Here is a 27,861-nt window from a genome sequence, read left to right on the forward strand (position 1 = left end):
TATATTTAAAATGAGATCACAGTATATTTGCTTTTCTGTAATATATCTTTAAATTCAACAATGTAATAATGACATCTTTCCATGGCAGTATACAGCTTTATATAATTTTTTAAGTAGGCTCTGCACCCTAAGTGGGGCTTAAACTCACAATCCTGGGATCAAGAGTCACATGCTCTACCAACTGAGGCATCCAGGTGCCCCATAAAGCTTCACATAATATTTAATGGCTGTAGTATTCCTGCATGTGTGTGTGTACGAATGCACATGCATACAAGCACATACCATAATTTTCAGACATCTTGGACTGTTTTCAGTTTTCATTATTATGAATAATGCTGTAGGAACATTATATGCATATTTATTTTTACACTTAAGAGAATTAAAGATTGCAATTTTAATTAAAATATGTATCTTTAATCAATATGATGTTAAAGTTTGCAAAAATTGAGTTTTCTACAGACCTTGGAGATAAAACAGTCAAACTACCAGGTCATTTTGTTCTACACTGAACTTGAAGAACTGGATGGTTAAGTATTCTGAACTGACTGTATAGTGGACTAGTTAACAAGAAAATCAAACATTACCCTAGAAGACAGATCTACAAACCCTTTAGGATAGCTATTATCAAAAACACAGAAAGTAATCATGGGTGAAGATGAGCAGAAATTGGAACTCTTGTGCATTGCTGGTGGGAATGTAAAATGGTATAGCTATTATAGAAGATAGTATGGCAAGTTTTCAAAACATTAAACAAAATTACCACAGGATTCAGCAATTCCACTTCTAGATATATACCTGAAAACACTGAAAGTGGAGACTCAAATTGATATTTGTAAACCTATGTTCATAGCAGCACTATTCACAATAACCAAAAAGTAGAAGCAACCCAAGTATCTATCAACAAATGAGTAAACAAAATATGATTACATTTAGTTCTACACCCGCATGGAGTATTATTTAGTCATAAAAAAGAAAGGCATCCTGACATATATTACAACATGGATAAAAACTGAAGACATTGTGCTACATGAAATAAGCCAGACACAGGGCGCCTGCCTGGCTTAGTCAGAAGAGGATGCAACTCTTTTTCTTAGGGTCATGAGTTTGAGCCACATGTTGGGTGTAGAGATTACTTAAGAATAAATAAACTTAGAAAAGAAAGAAAAAGAGGAGAGGAGAGGAAAAGAGGAGACAGAGGAAGAGTAGAGACGAGAAGAGGGGAGGGGAGGGGAGGGGAGGGGAGGGGAGGGGAGAGACCTGACAGACACAAAAGGACAAATACTGCATGATTCCACTTATGAGGTACCTAAAGCAGTCAAATTCACAGAGGGAAAATTCAATGGTGGTTGCCAGGGGCTATGAAGGCAAGGATGGAGAGTCCATGTTTAATGGGTACAGAATTTCAGTTGAGGAAGATGAAAAAGTTCTGGAGATGGTGGCAATGGTTGCACAACAATGTGAATGTACTTAATGTCATTGAGATGTACACATAAAAGTTATTAAAATGGTAAATTCTAGGGGCACCTGGGTAACTCAGTTAAGCATCCAACTCTTGATTATTGCTCAGGTCATGACCTCATAGCTCGTGGGTTCGAGCCCCTACTTGGGATCCTCTCTCTCTGTCTCTCCCCCACTTGTGTTCGCACTCTCAAAAATAAAAACTTTGAAAAAAATGATAGACTCTAGATATAATTCTCTATCAGATATGTGATTTTTAAATATTTTCTCCCATTCCATGGGTTGCCTTCTCACTATGTTCAGAGTCCTTTGACATTCAAGAGTTTTTAATTTTTATAAAATCCAATTTATCTTTTTTCCTTTCTTTTTTGTGCTTTTTAAGTCATATCTAAAAAATCACGGCCAAATCTAATGTCATGAAGCTTTTCCTCCACATTTTCTTCTAAGAGATTTATAGTTTTGGCTCTTACGTTTAAGTCTTTGATCCATTTTGGGTTAATTTTTTTACATAGGATGTAAGGTAATGCTTCAACTTCAATGCATGTGGATATCTGGTATTCCCAAAAACATTTGTTGAAAAAACTGTCCTTTCTCAGATGAATGGTTACTTGTCCTCTTTTTTTTTTATTTTTTTATTTTAATGCTTTTATTTATTTTTTGAGAGACAGAGAGAGACAGCATGAGCAGGAGAGGGTCAGAGAGAGAAGGAGACACAGAATCCGAAGAAGGCTCCAGGCTCTGAGCTAGCTGTCAGCACAGAACCCCATGCGGGGCTCGAACCCAGGAACTGTGAGATCATTACCTGAGCCGAAACCGGACGCTTAACTGACTGAGCCACCCAGGCGCCCCACTTGTCCTCTTTCTAAGATAGGCTCAACAGAAGGAGATCACACAGCTTCCCTTGACAATTCAGGCTGACATTTAACACATTTATGATTTCGAAGGTATTTATATGTAGTTTAAATCTCTACTACCAAAACTTAACCCTTTTGTCAACAAGATAAAATAGCTCCTCAATAACCTGTGAATACTATAATAACTATCCTCAAATTACAAAACTATCCAATTGTTTCTTAGACATCTTTTTCAGATAAAGTAATTTCAATTCCTTTAATCTTTCCTCATTGGTCCTATTTTTTTGGTTCTTTGCTTATCTTTGAAAGTTCTTCCTGAACCCACTTGAAGTTTTTGCATTTTTCTTAAGAAACAGATTTCATAAATCAAAGAATTCAGAAGTTTCCTTGAAGTTATCTAGTCTACCCATTTGCTTGTAGGAAGGCTTTTCTAAATAAATTCAGGCAGGCTAACATAGTTCATATCTCTAATGAGCTCAATGAAAGAATTCATATCCTTCTTTGATTATAAAATCAGTAATCATCAGAGTTGGAGTTCAAGCTTCTCAAGATTCTTAGAGTCAAAAGAAAAAGTACATAAAGCTAATTATACTCTAAAGTCACTTCTTTATTCATTTCTCTCTTCAAATAGGGAAGGGTCACTCTGGAGGGTCTCCATCTGATTGTAGATCTTCCACTGGAGCACCATTAAAGCAGCCAATTACAGAATTTGTCCTTCAGAGCAATTATTAATAATTCACAATGAGCCCAAGAGAAACAAATTAATATGGAACTAGAGGTTGATCTTTCTGGAGGTTTTGTCCTGGAGAAAGTCTTTGGATTCTGACAAACCACAAGGAGCAATGAATGAAAAAGCCACAGATCCTTCTTCAAACATAACACTAAAACTTCACAGTACACGCGGCAATAGGAAATATTCAATCTGATGCTGGGTGACTAAGCAAGCAGATTAAAAAAGCAAAAACTCTTTGAGTTACAAGGCTGAATGTGGGCATATATGTCACATATATTCGGACAGCAGGAGCTTTTTATCATGGATCAAAGTATTACACCCTTCAAGCCAACCCCTTAGCATATACTTGAAGCCTGCTCAGACAACTGAAGCTGAGCTCTCCTGGAAACACTATGAACAAAGGACATTGTAAACACGAAGTCTACACTTTGTGGAGGGCAACAAGATTAGCAGCATGGAGAGAATTCTTTTTTAAACAACTGTTAGAAAACTTCTGTTAAAAAGAACCTAGGAAATCTTGGTGATTGGGGGTAAAGGAAGGGTTCATTATACTATTCTGTTGTGTATGGTTTTTTAAATAGGTTCCTAGAAATCCAAGAAACAAGATCCCAAAATGAAGATCCACACAAAGTAGAAGGAAAACAACACCAGCAGGGCTTCCTTGTATTTCTGTGCCAGATGCTGATTACACTTCCACAGAGGGCTGGCTATTTGCCAGAATCACGGTTATTCTGGAACACACATGTCTGCCTGAAATTCTAAACCAACAGCAGACGGCTACCTTGCAGGACTATAATGCTTAAGGCAAATTTTGCTGTTACAGTGAAAAGAGCTCAGTTACTGCCCTCTTATCTCCCGTGGAGAACACAGCCCAACAGCAAGAGAGGAGATCCATAGACAAGATTGCTATCCTATAAAAAGTCTTTATTTAAGATTTATTTGAAAGAGAAATGAGCTCCTGAGACACACCATAATAGATGACATGAAGTCTACTTTTAGCTATCACTCTCAAGGCTACACAAAGTAGAATAAAGTTTAATAAACTGTAAGTGAAATGCAGTGTTGTGTCATGTCAACAATATGTTATATAAGCTTATTGAACTAGGTTGACTAGTATGAACTTGGAAGAAGAAATATAGATAGAAAAAATTGCCCCTAACAAAAAGGCTCCAAGAGAGGTCTGGATAAATAAAAGGACAGTAACAAATATACAGTATTGAGACAGTGTTTTCATGAGTTTCAGGAGCTACTCCTGGTTACTAGTCCAACTTACCAAAGTCATAAAACAGAAAAAGTAAAAAATCAGATGAGGTAGAGAACACTTTTACAGAACCAAATTCCTATAAATAAAAACTATGGTTGATACTTTGATATTCAGTCTGAGACAATGGCTGGCCTGCATTGTTACACCCATTACCTGTCTTCCTGTTTCTCTTACAAGAGTTCTAAGTCAACAAACAGAAGCCGTGGTTCCCTAGCAGCTACCTGCTCTAAGCCCTGCTTCCTGCATACGTCTTTGCAGAGAAACCAATCTGATAACTGCCTCATAGCTGTCTTCTTCACAAAACAACTCTGACTCTTCTACAAACTGACAAGCTCAATCCACACAGAGAGCAGGTGTGGATGTGGTGGAGTGCAGTCTGTTAGGAAAGAACCGCGTTACTTCAACAATCACAGGATACTTCCTTCAACCCTTCACTCTTCTGTCTTCCAACTAATAAAGCCCCAAACTGCCTGCAAACCCTGGGGAACTTATTAGAAGGTCAAACATTTACACAGTTTCATAGAAACTAGTCACATGACATAATTTCATACGACTAGAAATGATTTTGTATTACCTTAAATATAAGATAAAGAATTTTCTTCTAAAATTACTATTCCTCAAAAATAATATATATTTTTAAGAGGATGCTATCGTTAATGACTAGGTTAATTATTCATTAGTGCAACAAATCCAAGTGAACTTTTTGCTTCAAATCTGACAAGATGTGTTTGTCACATATGACAGATATTAAAAGCAATGAATTGATGATCAGATGTGGCCCTCTACTAAGTATATTAAAAAATACCTTACATTTTAAAAATGGATCATAGTCAAGCAAAAGAAAATGATAAAATTTCCAATGCTTTTATCTTTTAAAATAGCACTGGGAACGGTACAAGCCGCACAGAAATTACTAGCCTTCCAGCAATTTTTTTCTTCCAGCTATTTTTAAGAAGTATTTTTTGATGCACTGCTGCCACAAGTTTAGTTGGCATCATCTAACTGTAGAGTGTTGCACGGTGTACAGTGATTCATCGCTGTAGCACTATATATGGCTAAAGGAAAAGGACTACGTGGGACCATATGCAAAGGAAAAAAACATTAGTATTTTTGTGAATGCTTACAACTATTTCCTGTAAAAAGATCTGTGAAGGGTGAGAGCACCAAAATATAATTACTACAAACATAGATTCTACTCACCAGTTTGATAGCTACATATTCATTGGTGTAGAGATTTTTACCTAGGGGAAAAGCAGAATGTATATGTTTTAGTGACATTTATTTTGGGAAATGCACAGCAAAATCTTAGCTTACAGGGTCATGAGAAAGGTCATGTTCCCAACGCTATTCACATATATGAAACATGATTTATAAGCGAAAAGCAAAAGAGATAATGAGACCCAGTAAGACAAGAATAGAAACCACTTGAGAATTTGGAAATTTAAGTTAGACATGAGAACTTAGAAAAAATGAAACAAGTCTCCTCTCTCTCACACACGTTCTGTTATTTATTATTTCCCGACAACTAGGCCAGGAAGCAAACCAAGAAGTACCAGAATGTCAAAGATACTGAAATTTTGACTCTTGGCACAATAAACACAAACCCTCACTTTTTAAATTAACAAATAGGAATTATATATTATTTGTCAATGGTATTTAGTGTCCACTTTGGTTGGCGGAAAGTGTGAAATAAAACCAACTACTGCCCTAAAACTCACCTATTGTCTCTAAGTAAATGGTTCTCAAAGCTGTTTGGATTCTTCCCCAGAACGCTAGCTCTTTCTGTGCAAAAAGCAGCTCTCTACCTGGATAACTTACACATCTCAAAGTTCTTCCTGAAATAGTAAGGATTTTCCTCTCAACTTCTCTACATGAGTAAGTGGAATCAGCCCTCTCCTAGACATCTAGAGGAAGTGCCTGACAGGAGGAGGAGGAGGAGGAGGGCAGCAATTAACCTCTTAGTGAGCTCGTCCCACATGCTGGGTACTCAGCTATCTTCACCTGCCCACCTCTACTGATTCCTGAAGGCGAATTTTAATTCCTCCTAAGTACTTGGAGTTCAGTCCCTGCACTGGACTTCACATTTCTTCGGGTAGGAACTATTTATCCAACAGTTTTCTCAGTGCCTCATGGTACTTATGACTCCGTTCTGCACGTCTCAGACACTCAAAACTCTGACTGATGAAAAGTTACTGGAACAGATAGTATAATTACTTTTTTTTTTAATTTTTTAATGTTTTTTTAAATTTATTTTTGATACAGAGAGAGACAGAGCATGAGAGGGGGAGGTGCAGAGAGAGGAGACACAGAACCGGAAACAGGCTCCAGGTTCTGAGCTAGCTTTAGCACAGAGCCTGACGCGGGGCTCGAACCCACGAACATGAGATCTGACCTGAGCCGAAGTCGGAGGCTTAACCGACTGAGCCACCCAGGCGCCACTATAATTACTTTTTAAACAATACACAGAAGTAATGTATTTACACACACACACATATATGTACATGGCTAAATATATATACATGGAGAAGGATATAGAAAGATGTACATTAAGGTATTAAAATGACTGTTTCTTAGTATTTTCTGAGTTTTATATATTATAGCTTCTATAATGAAAAAACCCCCCACTTTACCATGGAAACAAAAAGCTGCTTGCAAATAAAAGTTCCTATTTTAACCAAGATCTAAACAATAGGCAGCCCTTTGCAAACTATACCACTATACTTTTAATAAGGCTATCAGGTTGCTGAGCACCTTTATGTGTCAAAGAGTACACTAATTTAGGAATAACTTATGTCTGCAAGTAACATAATAAAGAGGACTTGCCGACTGCCAGAGAAATACGTAAGATACCATTAAAGATGAACAAGTTCCTTTTTAAACAAGTCAAAGTAGAGAACAGGTATTTTTTTTCTCTCTGTATTAACTGCATTTAGCTTCCAAAAGTTTGTGTTTCTGATTAAGCTTCCCACCAAAAACATTTTTAAAAACATATTTGATGAAATTAGGAAAAGGAAACTAGTAGCTGAGAGAGGAACAGATGAGACAGAAACGGCCAATAGAGGGAGATTAAAGTTCCCTGCATGTACAAAGTTAAATTTTATTTTTTGTTTAAAGAAACTAAAAACTTCAGCTTTGCCACAGACTTATCTCATGCCAGGTACAATTCTGCATAAAGATTTTTCAGGATAACCCTTCCCAGCACAGTATAAGCACTATTATTGTGGTCCCAGCTCAGTTTTGGCACAAGGCTGACCCTAAGAACTTAGCGTTACTTAGAGGAAAACAGTCCATTTCAAATTGTAAATACCTTTAGGAGTCTTTCTGAATTGGACACCTCCTTCCACCAGTTTTTACAGTTAGAACACCTATGGAAGGCAGGGGTCTGAAAATTCACCCCTTACTCATTTAAGTATAACATGCCTTTACTGTCAAAGATAACTTAATCTTTGAAGTATATGTGTGAAGTAACAGATCTTTAATTCAATAAATATAACATTTAAAGTGAAGTGGTGGTTGTAAGTGTAACAGACTAACAAACCTAGATTCTGATCTGTGAGCAAGAAAAGAGAGAAGGCAATTCAGGAGTTCTCAAGAAATAAATTCTTTTCTTTTTATGTTCCCTCTACCTCCTTCCCCCAAGAGTCTTAAAAAATGAGTAGGATTTTAATAGTTGAAGAAGGAGAAGAGGCATCCCAAAGTGAAGAAACTGTATGAACAAACAAAAAAGTGACAAAGTAGATGGCATAATCTGAGAATGATAGGTGGTCCTGGAGTAGATGGACGGTAAGTTGCACTGTGAGGATCAGGAAGGGGCAGGGACAAAGAGGGGTTAGGGTAGAAATGGGACTAGAGAAGTAACACTCAGTATACATGAGAAACGTCCTCAAGGCCATCTTAAAGTTTAAAACAAAGTTTTTGAGTAGGGTAGTCACGATCAGATTTGTGATTTTGAATAATCACTTGTGAGGAAACATAAATGATCAATTAAAATAATAAGAGACCAGAGGTAGGGGAAAGCATTTGAATATTTAATACACATCATATGCAGATATTGACCATCTAAGATGAGTAACACCCAGTTCTCACCCTGCAGAGACTGTATTCTAGCTCCTCACACAGGGCCTTGCGCAGGTGGCACACAAGTTTATTGAATTAATCACATAATGTGATGAGAGTTAAAAGAGAATGAACAAGTCAATAGAGGAGCCTGGATGAGGAAGCATAAGGCATCTGACCACAAGTGGCGTTCACAGTGAATCTTGGAAGGACAGAGAAGAGAATATAGGGTATTTCATAGTATATAAAAAATACTAATTTGAATAGTGAGGTGGAAACATGATAGAAAATGCACAGAATCTGATACCCTACATGTGGACCGGTATGAATGGAGCACAAAGGAAATGGAGAAAAATGGTGAGAAGTGAAGTCAGAAAGATCCAATATGGCTGGAGTGTGAATCATCTTGAATGCCAGCTTCTTACCCTGGGGTATGGACAACCAAGCATACACAGAGATGTGCCAGGGCATAAGCTACACAAATAAGATACACTTTTCCTAGATCCTCACTTTCCTTTGAAGATTTGGGAAATATCTTTTTTTTAATAGTAAAACAAACTTTTTATATTACAGAAATTGCACAGATTTCTTTTGAAGAAAAAAAAATGTAGGAGTTTAAAGAAATTCCAGGCACTTATAGATCTGCTTCTTCCAGAGTCCAGGGCAGAGGGTCTCGCCAACCACTTGGGTAAGCTTTTTCTCATTTTCCCCATTGGGTAGCCCAGGTTTGACAGTGTATTTCACTTTCTACAGTGTGAACCTTCCATCTCCTGTGAGGGTGGGACAGAGTATCTGCCAGGGGATGCCAGGGAGGGAGATGATTTAGCCATCCAACCACTTCGGATATAGACTTGCAACTAAGCTGTTTTCACTCCTTCTGCATCCCTACTTTCTGAGCTCCTAGTGTCTCCAATTCTGTAGCTTAACAAGTGTAATTTGTTACAAACCCCCCTACCCTTTCAATCATCAACTTTCTCTGGACTGCTAAGTCAATTACCACTTAACTATCTGCTTTCTAGCTTCCAAAATTTTATTAACATTTCTCACTTGTTTTCCTCTTCTCTCTCACTTTATGTGTGTGTGTTTATGCCTTAAAGAGGTCAAAAAAATGTTCAACTCATCTTTTTAACTCTGGCACCATATATAGTAACTGATATGTAATAAGTAACAGATGCTTGCTGCAGTGAAACAAATTGACTTAACATTCAGAAGGTTCTGAAAAAGTTCTAGGATAATAAAAAAAGGAGACTAATTTATAATCAGGTATGGATAATCCTAAGTGCAAATACACGAGTTGTGATCTCTTTATTCAGCTTGCTGTGAAACCAACAAAGGTCTTGTGCCATAAGTAAAAGTATAATGGTGAAAGTTGTATTTTAAAAATACTAATCTGGCCCCAAAGTATAAAATAAAAGAGAGGAGAATACCTTGAAAGAAGATGAAGGGGAAGCTTTGATAGCAGAATATTTGAAGAATAACACCTACCACACACAGTGTAGTTATGAGCATTACATGAGTTAGAATACATGAAAGTTCTTTCTAAAATTTTTTTGTTTTTTATTTATTTTTGAGAGACAGAGAGAGACAGTGTGAGCAGGGGAGGGTCAGAGAGAGAGGGAGACACAGCATCTGAAGCAGGCTCCAGGCTCCGAGGTAGCTGTCAGCACAGAGCCTGATGTGGGGCTCGAACCCACGAACCGTGAGATCATGACCTGAGCCGAAGCCGGACGCTTACCCGACTGAGCCACCTACGTGCCCCGTGAAAGTTCTTTCTAAACTGCAAGGTGCTAGATAAATCTATTTTTTATCTACTTCTTTTATTATTGCAGGGTAGGAGCCAATAATTCCTGGAAGAAAACAACTTTAAAAATATGATTTATAATCAAGGCATTTCAATAAGACAAAACTAATCACCTTCGGATTACCTGTAAATGTGAAGGAGAAGGAAAAGAGAAGGGTCAAAAATATCTTCATTAGTGGAGACAGAAAGAACCAAGAGACGAGGCACTCTTCCACTCTGCCATTATGATGCCTCCCCGCAAGTTCCCACTAAACCTAAAAGTAACGGGTAATTATGAAACGTCTCTCAGCTTCAACTTTCGTATCTATATAAAATATAGGGAACCCTGGGTGGCTCAGCTGGTCAAGTGTTTAACTCTTGACTTTGGCTCAGGTCATGATCTCCCAGTTTGTGAGTTCCAGCCCTGGGTCCGGCTCTGCACTAATAGCAGGAAGCCTGCTTGGAATATATTCTCTCTTTCTCTTTCTCTTTCTCTCTCTCTCTCTCTGTTCCTCCCCCACTCATGTTCTCACACTCCCTTTGCCTCTCTCTCAAAATAAATGAATAGCCTTAGAAGAATTTTAAAAATATAATCACAGAAACATAAGGAATCCTTGGTAGCCTATGTTCACCCCAAATGTGATGGCTGATATATCACAAAATGCCGGCTTGTGTTTGCTTACTTTCTCTGGGGGCACCAAAAGAACTGAACACGTCACCCTCTTACAAAGCAATTATCCTTATTCCTAAGAGGCACTGGAGGTGACGAGATAATTTTCTTGTGCTATGCATCACTCAAATGAATTTCTGTGCCAGAAGGCATCATGAAGACTGAACAGGCCAGCACAAAATGCAGCCACGTAGAAGGCTAGACAATCACTCAGCCACTAATCTCCTCAGTGATATACTTACTCAAAAATTTTGCTCTGAATTTAATTACAAAGAGAGAGGGCTAAAATGCCGCCCATTTAAAATAAATGACTGCTTCAGCTAAAATAGATTCCTTAAATATATATATTTAAAATATATCAATAACTGTGAGAAACGCAGGTAGTTTAATGGACAGCAAAATGCCATCGATGAGATGGCACAATCCCAGGCACTCAAAGCTTTTAGTTTCTGTTGCACAAAATCCACAATGCTTCCCATGCTCACTTCCTGGCTATGAGTTCTTTTATTGTTAATGGAAATGAAACTGCATTACATAGTAGTTTTTGGAGCATTACGTCTAAACTCAGCCCTTTTGAAGCAGCAGCCCTGGATGTGATGCTGCCCATAAAACCCACCGCATGAAGACTTCCTATTTCAGTAAGTCACCTACAGAGACAACATTTACCGTAAGCTTCATCAGACACAGCATTATTTCAAAGAACCAGCAGGTCTCAGTTCTCAGAGTCACACTGATAAAGGAACATACAGCCTCGGGTTCCCAGTTTAGTTAGATCTCCAGCTGTCACATTTTCTTGCCCTAAAGTGAAAGTAGTACATTTATAAATTACTACCTAGAACTTGTAAAAAAAAAAAAAAATCCAGCCAAATGAACTTGAAGTATTTTGTGTTAAAACAAGAGACTGCTTTCATGTAACGCTCTCACTGGTTACCGTGTGTATTTAGAGCAAAGAGGACAGGCTGGCCTAGTGCCTCTACCACCAAGAGAACATCTTTTTAAGTAGGCAGTATGCTTAGGGGTAAGAAGATAACAAATAGAACTATAGCATTAAAAAAAAGCCACAAATCTTTTTCATTTTTTAGTTAATTCTACTAGAGAATTAATTCACTATGCAGAAATGTTTCCAAATGGTTAGCAGTTAATAGCAAGAATAATTTCTCGTTGTGCTGTATTTTTTGAAGGGATTACATATCAATATTAGTAGTATATTTTTAAAAATTAAATCTTGCTTAACAATACTGGTAATGTTATAGAGCATGTTTATTATTAATATGCAAAAGCAGGTCTATTTTGTTTATTTATTTACTTATTAACATGCCTATTTTAGACAATGTTAAAATGTTTTCTAAACTGCAGGATATGATCTATTAGTGAAGTATGAAATAAATAAATACAAGTGGTCCAAAGGGTGCCTGGATGGCTTAGTTGGTTGTCTGACTTCATCATGGTCTCACGGTTTGTTGGTTTGAGGCCAACAGCCAGCACATGGAGCCTGCTTCAGATTCTGTGTCTCCCTCTCTCTCTGCCCTTACCCCACTTATACTCTGTCTCACTCTCAAAAATATACATTAAAAAAATTAAAATAAATACAAGGGGTCCTGACCAACATGGTCTTTTTTTTTTTTTTTTTTTTTACTGTTTTTATTTCTTTGAGAGAGAGAGAGAGAGAGAGAGAGAGACAGCATGAACAGGGGAGGGTCAGAGAGAGAGGGAGACACAGAATCTGAAGACAGGCTCCAGGCTCTGAGCTAGCTGTCAGCACAGAGCCCGAAGCAGGGCTCGAACCCACCAACCGTGAGACCATGTCCTGAGCTGAAGACAGACGCCCAACCGACTGAGCCACCCAGGTGCCCCGACCAACATGTTCTTTAAAAAAGTAGTATAAAATTAAAAATACAGTACATCACACTTAGCAAGGGTATTATGTCATTAAATGTTTGCTTCAGATATATATTCATATTAAATTGTGTATGTACTGGATCACAATGTATTTTTTAGTGTGTCATGGTCAAAAAGCAAATGCGACCAATAAAAACCTGGGGGTAATCTGGCTGGCTCAATTAGTAGGGGGAATTCAACTCCAAACAGTAAGATACTGAGGAAGAAACCTAACCAAAGAGGTGAAAGACTTGTACTCTGAAAAGTGTAAAACACTGATAAAAAAAAAATTGAAGATGACACAAAGAAATGGAAAGACATTCCATGCTCATGAATTGGAAGAACAAATAATATAAAACGTCTATACTCCCCAATGGCTGAAACAATTTTGAAAAAGAAAAGCAAAACTGGAAGCATCACAATTCTAGATTTCAAGTTACATTATAAAGCTGTAGTTATCAAAGCAGTATGGTACGAACACAAAAATAGATACACAGACCATAGAAACAGAATAGAAAAACCAAAAAGGGGACCCATAACTATATGGACAATTAATCTTCAACAAAGCCGGAAAGAATATCCAATGAAGGGGGAAAAAAAAGACTCTTCAACTAATGGTGTTGGGAAAACTGGACAGCTCTACACAGAAGAATGAACCTGGGCCACCTTCCTTCACCACACACAAAAATACATTCAAACTGAAAGAAAGACCTAAATGTGAGACTTGTAAACATAAAAATCCTAGAGGAGAACATAAGCAGTAACTTCTTTGACCTGGGTCATAGCAAGTTCTTTCTAGATGTGTCTCTGGAGGCAAGGCAAACAGAAACAAATTACTAGGACTTCATCAAACTAAAATACTTCTGCACAGTGAAGGAAACAATAAAACCAAAAGGCAACCTATGGAGTGGGAGAAGATATTTGCAAATGACTTATCTGATAAAGGTTTAGTATCCAAAATCTATAAAGAACTTATCAAACTCAACACCCCAAAACCAAAAAACCCAGTTAAGAAATGGGCAGAAGATGAGGTCTCTGGGTGGCTAAGCAACTGACTCTTGATCTCAGCTCAGGTCATTATCTCATGGCTCGTGAGCTTGAGCCCCACATTGGGCCCTTCATGGACAGTGTGGAACCTGCTTGGGATTCTCTTTCTCTTTCTCTCTCCCCTCTCACTCTCGGGGGCTCTCTCTCTCTAAATAAACTTAAAAAAAAAAAAGAAAGAAAGAAAGAAAAAAAGAAATGGGCAGAAGGCATGAATGTTTTCCCAAACAAGACATACATGCTCAATATCGCTCACCATTAGGTAAATGCAAATCAAAACACCAATGGGATATCACCTCACACCTGTCAGAATGGCTAAAATCAACAATATAAGAGACAACAGGTGCTGGTGAAGACAGGAGAAAGAGGCACTCTCTTGCACTGTTAGTGGGAATGCACACTGGTGCAGCCATTCTGGAGAACAGAATGGAGGTTCCTCAAAAAGTTAAAAACAGGGGCACCTGGATGGGTTAGTCAGTGAAACATTGGACTCTTAATTTCAGTTCAAGTTATGACCTCACAGTTGTGGGAGCCACACTGGGTTCCAGACCACCCTGAGTATGGAGCCCGCTTAAGATTCTCTCTCTGTCCTTCCTCCCTTCCCTTGCTCCCATGCACGAGTGTGCACTCTCAAAAAACAGTTAAAAATAGAACTACCCTACAATCCAGCAATTGTACTACTAGGTATTTATCCAAAGAATACAGAAATGCTAATTCAAAGAGCTAAAAATACCCCGATGTTTACAGCAGCATTATCTACAACAGCCAAATTATGGTAGCAGCCCAAGTGTCTACTAACTGATGGAATGGATAAAGATGTGGTATGTGTATGCGTGCGCACACACAGTGGAATATTACTCAGCCATTAAAAAAGAATGAAATCTTGCCATAGTATAATGCTAAGTGAAGTAAATCAGTCAGAGAAAGACAAGTATGATATGATTTCAGTCATATGTGGAATTTAAGAAACAAAACAAATTAACACAGGGGAAAGAAAGGGAGGCAAACCAAGAATCAAACTTGTTTTTAATTTGAGGGGGGAAGGGAGAGAGAGAACGAGGGCGAACATGGAGGAAGAGGGGCAAGAGGAGGAGGAGGAGGAGGAGGAGAGAGAGAGAGAGAGAGAGGGAGAGGGAGAGGGAGAGGGGGAGAGAGAGAGAAAGAGAGAGAGAGGGAGAGGGGGAGAGGGAGAGGGAGAGAGAGAGAGAGAGAGAGAGAGAGAGAGAGAGAGAGAGAGAGAGAGAGAATCTTAAGTGGGCTCCATGTCCACTGTGGAGCCAGACATAGGGTTAGATCCCATGACCCTGGGATCATGACCTAAGCCTAAATCAAGAGTCGGACACTCAAATGACTGAGCCATCCAGGAGCTCCCCCTCCGCCCAACTTTTGAAAAATTCTTAACTAGAGAACGATTGGTTACCAGAGGGGAGATGGGTGGGTAGGGATGGGTAAAACAGGTGATGGGGATTAAGGAGTGCACTTGCTGTGATGAGCACTGGGTATTTTATGAAAGTGTTGAAGCACTATATTATAACCTGAAACTAATAATGCACTGTATGTTAACAAACTGGAATTTAAGTCAAAACTTTCAAAAATATATATGTGGAAAAAAATTTTTTAATACAAACCTTCTGGGGCACCTGGGTGGCTCACGCTGTTAAGTGGCCGATTTCAGCTCAGGTCATGATCTCACAGTTTGTGGGTTCGAGCTCCACGTCGGACTCTGTGCTCACTGCTCAGAGCCTGGAGCCTGCTTTGGGTTCCATGTCTCCCTCTCTCTCTACACCTCCCCTGCTTGTGCTCTGTCTCTCCGTCTCTTAAAGGTGAATACATGCTTAAAAAAAAAAAAACCTCTGAAAAGCAGTTTCATTGATCTCATTTTGAGTCAGTGATTGGCCTAACTTCATTGACTTTCCTAAACTATTAAACACAGTATTATAATCAATCTGAAAGTAAGAAAAATGAGGGGTTCTCTAATGGCTCAAAGTCTGGAATGAGGCTTAGTAGGGTGAGGTAAAAGGGTGGGGCAGTATTTACAAGTGGGATCAAAGAAAGACCTATATAATCCATTTCAAGAAGGTGAGCCTATAGAGTACTTACAGAGGCTTCTGCTTTACTAAGCAAATGCATAAAAGTTCCTATAACACAGTGGTGAGGAAAAAAATTAAAATGAATCACTTTAGAAAGTATGATATTTTATAGCAGAAAAATACCGAAGTACTTTCATTAATTTTTAAATTTAATTATGTAAAGTTTTAAAGTTATATAATGATTGCCTCATGTAACCTCACCCAATTTCAATAACTAAATTATTTTGATGCAAATCTCAGGTATATCTTATTAAAAAATAGTTCATTAAAGAGGCACCTGGGTGGCTCAGTCAGTTAAAGCGTCCGAGTTTGACTCATATCATGATCTCGTAGTTCATGAGTTTGAGTCCTGGGTTGGGTTCTGTGCTGACAGCTCAGAGCCTGGAGCATGCTTCGGATTCTGTGTCTCCCTCTCTCTCTGCCCCTCCCCCACTCATACTCTGTCTTTCTCTCAAAAAATAAACAAACATCAAAAAAAGTTGGTTTTTTAAAATTTTTAATGTTTTATTTATTTTTGATACAGAGAGAGACAGAGCATGAGAGGGGGAGGGTCAGAGAGAGAAGGAGACACAGAGCTGGAAGCAGGCTCCAGACTCTGAGCTAGCTGTCAGCACAGAGCCCGACGCCGGGCTCGAACCCACGAACGTGAGATCATGACCTGAGCCGAAGTTGGAGGCTTAATCGACTGAGCCACCCAGGTGCCCTCAAAAAAAGTATTAATTAAAAAAATTTTCATTATGAATACCTAATAGATTTGAAGTATATTTTCAGAACAGGCAGATTATTTGCTATTTCAAGACCTCTGCAGTGTAAGTGTGGAAAATGAGAAGACCAAACAAGACTCATGGACAAGGAGAAGGTTATAATACCAGTCAGACATAGAAGAAAAGTCCACTTGATCCTTTCAAAAGTAAAAGGACTGAAAGTAAAAAAAAGACAACTATGAACACAGTTTAAAGTAAAGCAAATGATTCTAGAAAAACTAAAACCATGGATTGTGAATGATTTGAATTTGCTCATCATTAAAACAGCCTAATATATTATTGATTTGTTCTTTTGTTGTCTGTGCTTTTGTTCCTAACTAGGAATCCATTGTCAAATCTGAGGGTGTGAAGGTTTAGCTTTATCTTTTAAGAGATTTATTTTGGGCTCTTACATTTAGTTCTTTGATTCACTTAAAATATTAATTTTTAAATATGGTGAGGTCAAAAAAAAATATGGTGAGGTCCAGGTTCAAATCAAATCCTTTATGAGAATCTAGTTGTCCTCAGAGCATCTGTTGAAAAAATACAGTTTCCCATTGCATGGTCTTGACACACTGGTCAAAAAGCACTGGACCACAGATTCAGATCTGATTCTCAATCTATTATGTCTATTCTAATGCCAGAGAATTAGATCACTGTTGCTGCGCCAAGAAGTATGAATCATTCCACTCTATTCTTGCTTTCCCAAAACTGTTTTGGCTCTTCTGGGCACCCTGCAACAACATACGAATTTTAGGATCAGCCTGTCAATTCCTACAAAGAAGAGCCCAGCTAGAATTCTGACAGGGATTGTGTTAAATCTGTAGATTAATTTAGGGAGTACTACCATCTTAACGATACTGTTTGAGCCCTAAATGTGAATGTTTTTCCATGTATTTAGGTTTTTAATTTCTTTCAACATTTATAGCTTTCAGAGTATAAATTTTATACTCTGTTAAATTTATTCTATTTTCATAGTATTGTAAATAGAATTTTTAACTTTATTTTCAGATTAAATATAGATACTTTTGTTTAATAACAATTTGAACCTCTTATCTCATGATCCATTCCCAGAAGGATATTATGCCTTTTAATTAGAAAAGACTAAGCCACCCAGGCACCCCAAGTATCAGTAATTTTTAATTCTGATGGAAGGGGCATAGGAATGTACATAAAAGTGCTCTCACAGCTCGGTTGTGAACAATATTTTCACAACCATAACACTATAAATGTAAAAAACAAAGGGGTGTGTGTGTGCGTGTGTGTTTTAGCCCTTGAGGGGGTGCACCACTCTTGGAGGTACTGCCAATACCACGTTGATGGACAGAGTGAACGGAGCAAGCGCCTATTCCATTTTCCTGCTCAAAAAAAAAAACCATTTAACTTATTGTCCTCGGAAAGAGAACATATATCAGATATTAAATTAGTCAGAAAAGATACTATACTTGATCTTAGCCAAAAGGCCAAGAAATGACTGTGTAGAAAAATGATTTAAACAAAATATATGATGTTAAGTATACAGGGAGAACACTGGGAGTGACGGGATGGGGTACACAAGAAAAATGAAAAACAGTATTTAGTTAACACTTAGAAAAAAGGAGGCATCTAGAGGACATGGTTAAAAGAGCAGAAATGTTTGCCTGTAGAGATCAGGACTTTACTACCTATGCCATATGGTTATTTTCATTAAAACTAAATTATAGGGCACCTGGGTGGCTCAGTCTGTTAAGCTTCTGACTTCAGCTCAGGTCATGATCTCACAGTTGGTGAGTTCAAGACCCACACTGATCCTCTGCCTGCCTCTCTCTCTGGCCCTCTCCCACTCTATCTCAAAAATAAACAGACATTAAAAAAATTAAATTGTAGGGGCGCCTGTGTGGCTCAGTCAATTGGGCATCTGACTTCGGCTCAGGTCATGATCTCGCAGTTTGTGGGTTCCAGTCCCACATCAGGCTCTGTGCTGGAAGCTTGGAGCCTGGAGTCTGCTTTGGATTCTGTATCTCTCTCTCTTTGCCCCTCCTCAGCCTCATTTTCTCTTTCTCTCTCTCTCTCTCTCTCTTTCATAAATAGACATTAAGATAAATAAACCAATAAATAAAATTGTGAAAGGGTCTTGGCTGGCTGTCAGTAGAGCATGTGACTTTTTGTTTTAAACGTTTTATTTATTTTTGAGAGAGAGAGAGTGAGCAGGGGAGGGGCAGAAAGAGAGAAGAACAAAGGGATCCCAAGCAGGCTCTGCATATAGAGAGCAGAGCCCAATTTGGGGCTCAAACTCACCAATTGTGAGATCATCACCCAGGTTAAAGTCGGACACTTAACCGACGGAGCCGCCCAGGCGCCTGAACATGTGACTCCTGATCTCAGAGTTATGAGTTCAGGCCCCACCCTGGGTGTAGAGATTACTTTAAAAATAAATTAAAACTTAAATTTAAAAATTAAATTGTAAAAAATATGTATCTGGGGGCATAGTGGGGTTGGGCATCCGACTTGAACTCAGGTCATGATCTCACAGTTCATGAGTTCAAGCCCCACATTTGGTTCACTGCCATCAGCATAGAGCCTACTTCAGATCCTGTCCCCCTCTCTCTGCCCCTCTCCTGCTTGCACTCTCTCAAAAATAAATAAAACATTGATTAAAAAAATAAATAATGTTTCTATAGCATTCTCTCACCCTAGTAACCCCAACTCAGGAAAAAAATAGATTAACCTACCATGATCTGCTCTTTGAGGGTCCACCATGGCTGAGAGTAAGTTCTACTTCCTTGGATAAAAGCTTTGCCTTTTTGGAAAAGTAGAAGTTCAGGCAGTTTTCTCCTTAGGATGCATGATGACATCATGTAAGTATTGATTCTAATCTCTCCTCATAATAAATCCCAAATCATCTTCACTCCATACTACTGCTCACTCAATTCCAGATGGGTTTTAGCAATCCTGGCAATTTCACCATTAAATTCTCCTGATAAACTAGCCAAGATACCAATGTATAATCCTCCAAGAATCATATCTGTGACACTCTAAAATTATCATAATAACATGATCCAAACTGTGTGTCAGCGAGTGTCGTTAAAGGGCTAAATGGTGATGGGTACCAGAAAGGGCACCTGCTTGATGAGCCCTGGATATTATATATGAGTGATGAATCACTAAATTCTACTTGGGACACCAATACTACAACTATATGCTAACTAGATTTAAATATAAACTTAAAAAATGAAAAAAATAAAAATAAATAAAACTCATAAATAAATAAAGTGGTTGATTCCTACCACTGATTGATGATGGACTGTGCTGACAAAGAATTCTTCCTCAAGCTCTGTTAGAGTCCTTTAACAAACTGTGGGAGTTAAAACCAAGAGGATGTAAAACAAAAGAAATTTAAACTATGATACTACTAGGAACAAGAATTTTATATCTATTTGTGGTTTTTCAAGAAAGATAAAACATATTATTTCTGAAATAAGAATTTTAATGTTTTTAATGTTAAGTATTTTTGAGAAAGAGAGTGCGGAGGAGGGGAGAGAGAAGGAGAGAGAATCTCAAGTAGGCTCTGCACCTTCAGCAGGAGCCCTACTTGGGGCTCATACTCACCAACCTAGAAATCAAGACCTGAGCTGAAACCAAGAGCCAGATACTTAACTGACTGTGCCATTCAGGCACCCCTGGAATCATAATTTTAATTTAATTTGAAGTCTGTCCACAACATACTATGGAAGCAAAACAAAGGATATAATCTGTTACACAACTGTGAAGTGGAGACATAAACATCCCTTACTGAGAGGGAATTTTGTCAGGTTTACAACTTAATTTTAAATGGTTCAAACACACACATACACACTCACACCAATGTTCACACCAATATCCCCAAAGATACAAAGCATCTGGGACAAAATATTAACTGGTAAATTGAGGTTAACAGTATATTATGGATAATCACCATCTTATTCTTTTTTACATTTTAGTAAAATTTTGCAAATCTTCATAAAAAGTTGGGAAAAATTAAAACAAAAGTTTAAACAATATTTGTATTCAGCACCTAGGTGGCTCAGTCACTTAAGCGTCCAACTCTCGGTTTTAGCTCAGGTCATGATCTCACAGTTTCGTGAGTTCCATCCCTGTGTAGGGCTCTGTGCTGCCAGCAGGAGCCTGCATGGGATTCTCTCTATCCCTCTCTCTCTGTCCCTTCCCCACTTGTGCTCTCTCTCAAAATAAATAAACTAAAAAAAATTTTTTTTAAACAAAAATATCTGTGTTATGCTTAACCGACTGAGCCACCCAGGTGCCCTGTAACAATATTTATATTATGTAGATAAACTAAATGCTCACTATGTACCAACCACTTATAGGATTATATGCATTATCTGAATTTTATCTCCACAACAAACCTGTAAATTAGGTATTATTTCTACTCTCATCTTATAGAGGAAAAAAATAAAACCTGGAAAGGCAATATGACTTCAGGACTCTTACTTTTAACCACTTGGGAAAGAGAGTAATGACATGACTTCTAAGCTTGTTTTAGTCCGTTCCATCTGAAGACCTTACACAATTTACAAATACACAGTTGTAACTTAACAATGTTGTAAAAGCACCTACATCAATATTTCTGTTTCATTGCTTGGCATGGTTTTTGGTTGCTACAGAATTCGTTCTTTTTGTTCAAAATAAGATTTACTAGAAACTATGAATTAGAAAGTAACATTTGATTGTACAATGGCTTCACTTTCATCTATAGAATAAACACTTAAATTTTATCTTAAGCCTATGTTTTTTCTTTTTTTTAATGTTTATTTATTTTTGAGAGAGAGAGAGGCAGAGCACAGGTAGAGGAGAGGAAGAGAGAGAGACACAGAATCGAAAGCAGGCTCCAGGTTCGGAACTGTCAGCACAGAGACCAATGCGGGGCTCGAACTCACGAACCGTGAGATCACAGCCTGAGCTGAAGTCGGTCACTCAACCAACTGAGCCACCCAAGCGCACCACAGCCTATGTTCTTTCAGATGAGTGACTTTCAAAAAATTTTAATGCAGCAAAATAGTATATTTTAAATAAAATCTTACTGAAAACTTAACATATAGGTGACAGAATTCTGTCTCTTCCCTCTTCCTTTCTCATTCCCTCACAGTGCAAAATATGGACTCTGAGACTTTGTGGGACATAATATGAAACCAAGTGCTTTAGAAAATATGCATCTGTAAACTGTTAATGATCACAACTGCCAAACACAGAACTGGATGGTAAAAAGCTGAAGTTACAAATTACAATTTAAGTTCATTAGTGATAGGAAAGGAAACAATAATATGCAAAGAAGTTGTCACGTACACCCTATTTTAGACATAGAAATAAGTATCTTATTTTAGGAGCCAGGGAGGAATGTGTCAAAGGACAAGCTGCTACCCTTACCCAATTTACCTTATTCAGAAACATCCTTCTGAGCTAACGTATTTTAGCAGATTTCATCAGATATCAAAGATGAAAAAGAAAACAATTCTTTTTTCTTATTTGCAAGTAAAAAGATTTTCTAACAATGTCCTATTTCACAAGGATACTATAAAGATTATTAAAATTATATGCAAGAGTGCTCACTTCGGCAGCACATATACTAAAATTATATGCAAGATTGTAGAGTCTCAAGGGTCCCCCATAAACATAGGTACATACCTAGTAGGATGAAAAGACATATCATCTACTTATTCTTGCAATTAAAGAAAAACAAGCCATTATTAGCAGACTACATTAAATGGAGACTACATTTTCTTAATTCCGGAGGAAGAGAATCATTCACATTCTTAATGTTTACAAGAATCTTTCCAGGTTGGATTCAGCAGAATACTCAAAACTTAAAAAAAAAAGAGTCCTCAAAATAGCCTCCATGTTTCTCAGTAAACACAAAACAACCTGCAGATCTGCTTCCACTCTATCATGTCCTCCTAGCTTTTATTCACAATCATTCTTCATCAATCTTCCTTTCTTGAATCTTCAAAATTCCCTTATCTACTGAGGCAATCGATGTACACATGTAAGACTCCATAGAAATAATCTTTCCACTGAGAAACAAAGGCCACAAAGAAGTAACTCTTGAAAGAAGAAATATAAATCAATGTGTAAAGATGTTAGCTGGCTCAGTTGGTAGAGCATGTGACTCTTGATCTTGGGGTTGTGAGTTGGAGCCCCATGTTAGGGATGGAGTTTACTTAAGAAAAATAAAAAGATTTTCAGTAATTTAGTTCAAGGTGTTTGAAGGGGTAGAAAAAGAACCATTTAGGTACACACATGCACAGAGAGGCAGAAAGTAAAGAAAAACCATCTTTCTAGGGGGCAAATTTATAATATGTAACAAAATTGCAAGTATGTATATCCCTTGACTCAGAGTGTACACTTCCAGGATTTATCCTAAGAAAATAAACAGCCAAGTTTGTACTATGAAGATGTATGTATGTACTACAAGCATCTACAAGGATGTTCAGTATAGTATTATTTGTAATATGAAAAAACAGAAAAAATTTATACATATATTAAGACTAAGTAAATTACTGAATTAATTACAGATACTAAAAATGAATGATCTATATATTTAAGTTGAAATAAGTTTCTGCTATGTTAAGTGATAAAAGCAGGTTTATAGTACAGTCTGCATTTCCCTTTCTAAAAAAATTTTTTTTAATGTTTATTTTTGATAGAGACAGAGTATAAGTAGAGGAGGGGCAGAGAGGCCAGGAGACAGAATCCAAAACAGGCTCCAGGCTCCGAACCATCAGCACAGAGCCAGATGTGGGGCCTGAACTCATGAACTGCAAGATCATGACCTGAGCCGAAGTTGGACGCTTAAATGACTAAGCCATCCTGGCACCCTTTGACTACATTTCTAAAATATGTCCTGATATACATTTGTAAATTCTAAAAAAAGTAATTATATAAAATTAGTGATTATCTTTGGAAAAACCTGCCAAGAAAAATTTAAAAACTTTGGTAAAAGACATATTATTTTCTCTTTAACATTAAAAATATTTTGGGGTCACCTAGGTGGTTCCGTTGAGTGTCTGACTTGGGTTCAGGTCATGATCTCACAGCTCATGGTTTGAGCCCCACACTGGGTTCCGTGCTGACAGCTCACAGCCTGGAGCCTGCTTCAGATTGGGGTGACTTAGTCGGATGAGTGTTTGACTTCAGCTCAGGTCATGATCTCATGGCTCCATGAGTTCAAGCCCTGCTTCTGGCTCTGTGCCGCTGGCTGGGAGCCTGAAGTCTGTTTCAGATTCTGCGTCTGTGTCTCCTTCTGCCCCTCCCCACTCACGCACGCTCTCAACTCTCTCTCAAAAATAAATAAGCATTATATATATATACACAGACATATATATATCATATTATATATATAACATTTATATATAAAATACATATATTTTAAATACACACACACACACACACACACACACACATATTTTTTTAAACAGGGTGCCTGGCTGCCCCAGTCAGTTGAGCATTTGCTTCTTGATTTCGGCTCAAGTAATGATCCCAGGGTTGTGGCATCAAGCCCCACATTGGGCTCTGCACTGAGCATGGAGCCGAGTCAAGATTTTCGCTCTCTCCCTCTGTCCATCTTCCCCACTTGCATGCTCTCTCGCTCTCTCTCTCAAAAATAAACATTTTTTCACTTTTTCTTGCTTTTTTTCCTGACTACAAAAATACATGTCCTAATTTTTTTTAAGGGGAGAAAAAATGAAGCCTCTCAGAAATACATAAACAGAAATCAAAAACCAAAGGCAATGATTAATTAACTCTCTTTGGTTTAACCTCAGAGGCAAGGGAAACAAAAGCAAAAATGAACTAGTGAGACATCATCAAGATAAAAAAGGTTCTGCACATTGAAGGAAACAATCAGCAAAACTAAAAGGCAACCAACAGAATGGGAGAAGATATTTGCAAATGACATATCAGATAAAGGGTCAGTATCCAAAATCTATCAAAGACTTATCAAACTCAATACCCAAAAAACAAATAATTCAGTGAAGAAATAGGCAAAAAGCATCAACACTTTCCTAAAGAAGATGTTCAGATGGTTAACAGACACATGAAAAGATGCTCAGTATCGCTCATTATCAGGGAAATACAAATCAAAACCACAATGAGATACCACTGCACACCTGTCATAATGGCTAAAATTAACTCAGGAAACAAGAGATGTTGGCGAGGATGCAGAAAAGGGGAACACTTTTGCTCTGCTGGTAAAGAATGCAAACTGGCGCAGCCACCCTGGAACACAGTATGGAGGTTCACCAAAGAATTAAAAATAGAACTACTCTACAACCCAGCAATTGCACTACTAGGTATTTATCCAAAGGATACAAAAATGCTGATATGAAGGGATACATGCACTTTATGGCAGAACTATCGACAATAGCCAGATTATGGAAAGAGCCCAAATGTCCATTGACTGACAAACAGATAAAGAAGATGTGGTATATACCTACAATGGAATATCATTCGATGATCAGTAAGAATGAAATCTTGCCATTTCCAACAATGTGGATAGAACCAGAGTGTATTATGCTAATCCAAATAAATCTGTCAGAGAAAGACAAATATCATATGATTTCACTCATGTGGAATTTAAGAAACGAAACAGATGAACAAAGGAGAAGGGAAGCAAAAATAAGATAAAAACAGAGACAAACCATAAGAGACTCTTAAATACAGAGAACAAACTGAGGGTTACTGGATGGGGGGATGGGTTAAATGGGGGATGGGCATTAAGGAGGGCACTTGTGATGAGCACTGGGTGTTATATGTAAGTGAGCAATCACTAAATTCTGCTTCTGAAATCATTATTATACTATCTGTTAACTAACTTGGATTTAAGTTTAAAACAAACAAACAAACAAACAAACAAAAAACCAGTTTCTTAGTTTACTTGGTCTCTCCAAGCTGGCAAACTCGGTCATCTTGGAAACCTTCCCCTCAAATAACTGGTTGGTCAAATCCGGCCTACAGCCTACTTCTGAAACTTCTTCCTCATTCATCCCTTCCTCTCACTCTCACTGCCATCTTCATAGCTAAGAGATAAGGCAGTTCCACTAATTTCTGACTTAGACTATAAAGCCAAACAAACATTTCTTAAGTACCCATTAAACATTTCTTAACTACACATTATATGCCATAAACAGTAAAAAGGAGCTGAGAATATAAAGATTAACGAAGCAAAGTACTACCATCAAGCTTATCCTGAGGCAGAGAGATGGAGAAAGATAATACAATGTGACAAGTACTACAATTAGAGCAAAATCCACAAGATGTCAATCTCTTATCTGATCTAATCTTGCAACTACCTGAACTATCTTTGTAGAAAACAGACCAGATCACTTTTCTGTAGTAAAGCCCTTGATTAGTCTATTCCACTGCCTACAGGATAAAGTCCACATGCTTTAATACCATCCAAAAACTTCACAATCTGGTCCCAACCTACCTAATGGTACCTATTCCTTTTCTTTTACTTCGCATCTAGTAACGCAGTCAAGTACAACTAGTTGCTGCTCTGATAATATTGTGTGGTCCTACTCTTGGAGGGTCCTTCTTCCTCTGCCCACCAGCGAAAATCCTATTCTACTCTCAAATAATACTTCCTCTCTGAAACCTTCATTAACTGCTGCCAATATAGTTTTTAGACAATCTATTATAATACTTATCACTTCATATTTGTTTTTCTTTCTACTACTAAACTGTGAGACTGAGATTTTTTTGGAAGTGTTTTTTTAAGTTTGTTTATTTAATTATTGTTTTAATGTTTATTTATTTTTGAGAGAGAGAGAGCGCGAGAGCGAGAGCGCAAGCATGAGCTGGGGAGGGGCAGAGAGAAAGACACAGAATCTGAAGCAGGTTCCAGGCTCTGAGTGGTCTGCACAGAGCCCAATGTGGGGCTTGAACCCATGAACCATGAGATCATGACCTGAGCTGAAGCTGAACACTTAACCTACTGAGCCACCCAGGTGCCCCTATTTATTTATTTTTGAGAGAGAGAGAGAATGAATGAATGAATGAATGAGCAGGAGCAGGAGCAGGGAAGGGGCAGAGAGAAAGAGGAAAAGAGAGAGAATCATAAGCCGGCTTTGCACTGTCAGTGCAGAGCCCAACATTGGGCTCAAACTCACAAACCGTGAGATCATGACCTGAGCCAAAATCAAGAGTTAGATGCTCAACCAACTGAGCCATCCAGGTGCCCTATGAGACTGAGATTCTTAAGGACAGAAACTCATTTTGCTATTCTATCATTCCCAAAGCCTAGCAAGACAGTAATTACTTTAAAAATATTTTAAAAATGGATGATGGGGTGGAAATAGATTTGCAGAGAACCAAAATGTACTAATACTAATCATTACATTGTTTTTTTTTTTTTCTTGGCCTAGGATCTAGAGCTCTACCTAAATCCAGTGGTGCTAAGCCCAAGCTATCATCATCCCCATATACCAGGAGCCTGAAAGAGGTCATGTATTTTTCTCTCTTCCTATTTATTCATCTGGCTATCTATCCATCCATCCCACAAATTAACAACAGTAATACAGAAAGAACCCCACCCTTCAAGGGGCTTATATCCAAGTAAGGAGAGACAATTAACAGGTAAACAAACACAAATAAATCATCTCAGGTAGTGATTCATGTGATGAATAAAGTGCTTGACAGGACAGATTACAGCTAGGGGAGTAATATGCCATTTTAAGTGGAGATCAGGGAGAAATCATTGAAGGTTTCTCGGAGAAGGTAACAAGTTGAAGCCTGAAGGATATAAGAAGCAACCACCTAAGCAGAATTTGGGGGAAGAATTCTGTAGTAGCAGGAACTCTAAGTGAAAAGCTCTGAAGCAGAAATGCATTTGGCTATTTGAGGGACCAAGAGACAGTGCGGCCAGAGAAAGAAATGAATTTGGAGAAGAAAACATGCCTTGTAGGTGGCAGCCTTGGAGAAGGCCCATCTGTACCTGCCTTGAGTTTGGAATTTCCTAGTTTACAGCTTCTGTTGTCCCCACAACCTCCTACTCACTAACGTCACAGCCAAAGTGCAAAGGAATGGAGTATCTAGCATACCCACGCTGTTAAGATGTCAAATGATTCTCGAAGTATCTTTCCTCATTTCTGTTAATTAAAATATTCCTAGATACAATGTCATGACAATATTGTCCCAGAGCTAATGAAAACATGATAAGCACACAAGACTAAAACCACTCCAAAAGAAAGACAAGCCCTTCCATTGACTTTAAGGCACGCCAAAATGAGAACCATCAAAATTATCCTAAATTCATGTGAGGA

At 38.0% G+C, this 27,861-nt stretch overlaps 1 protein-coding gene, 1 long non-coding RNA gene and 1 other non-coding gene across 12 annotated transcripts in view; all 3 read right to left on the reverse strand.

The window, feature by feature from the left end:
* The window catches only part of CSNK1G1 (casein kinase 1 gamma 1), a 169,476-nt gene that overhangs the window by 78,975 nt on the left and 62,640 nt on the right, over positions 1–27,861 (reverse strand). For all 10 annotated transcript variants that reach the window (XM_029952032.1, XM_029952029.1, XM_029952031.1 and 7 more), the window contains one exon: positions 5,510–5,550. In XM_029952032.1, the coding sequence (XP_029807892.1) occupies positions 5,510–5,550 (41 nt within the window). The remainder of the gene's footprint in view (positions 1–5,509; positions 5,551–27,861) is intronic.
* On the reverse strand, positions 17,226–19,898 carry LOC115302035. Its single transcript, XR_003913399.1, has 3 exons — positions 19,837–19,898; positions 19,282–19,384; positions 17,226–17,304 (listed from the first exon to the last, which is right to left on the reverse strand). It is a non-coding gene; the product is annotated as an uncharacterized LOC115302035 (long non-coding RNA).
* Positions 17,848–18,045, reverse strand: LOC115303284. Its single transcript, XR_003913973.1, has one exon. It is a non-coding gene; the product is annotated as a U2 spliceosomal RNA (small nuclear RNA).

Source organism: Suricata suricatta, chromosome 9 (assembly GCF_006229205.1).
Source record: "Suricata suricatta isolate VVHF042 chromosome 9, meerkat_22Aug2017_6uvM2_HiC, whole genome shotgun sequence".
Classification (NCBI taxonomy): domain Eukaryota; kingdom Metazoa; phylum Chordata; class Mammalia; order Carnivora; family Herpestidae; genus Suricata; species Suricata suricatta.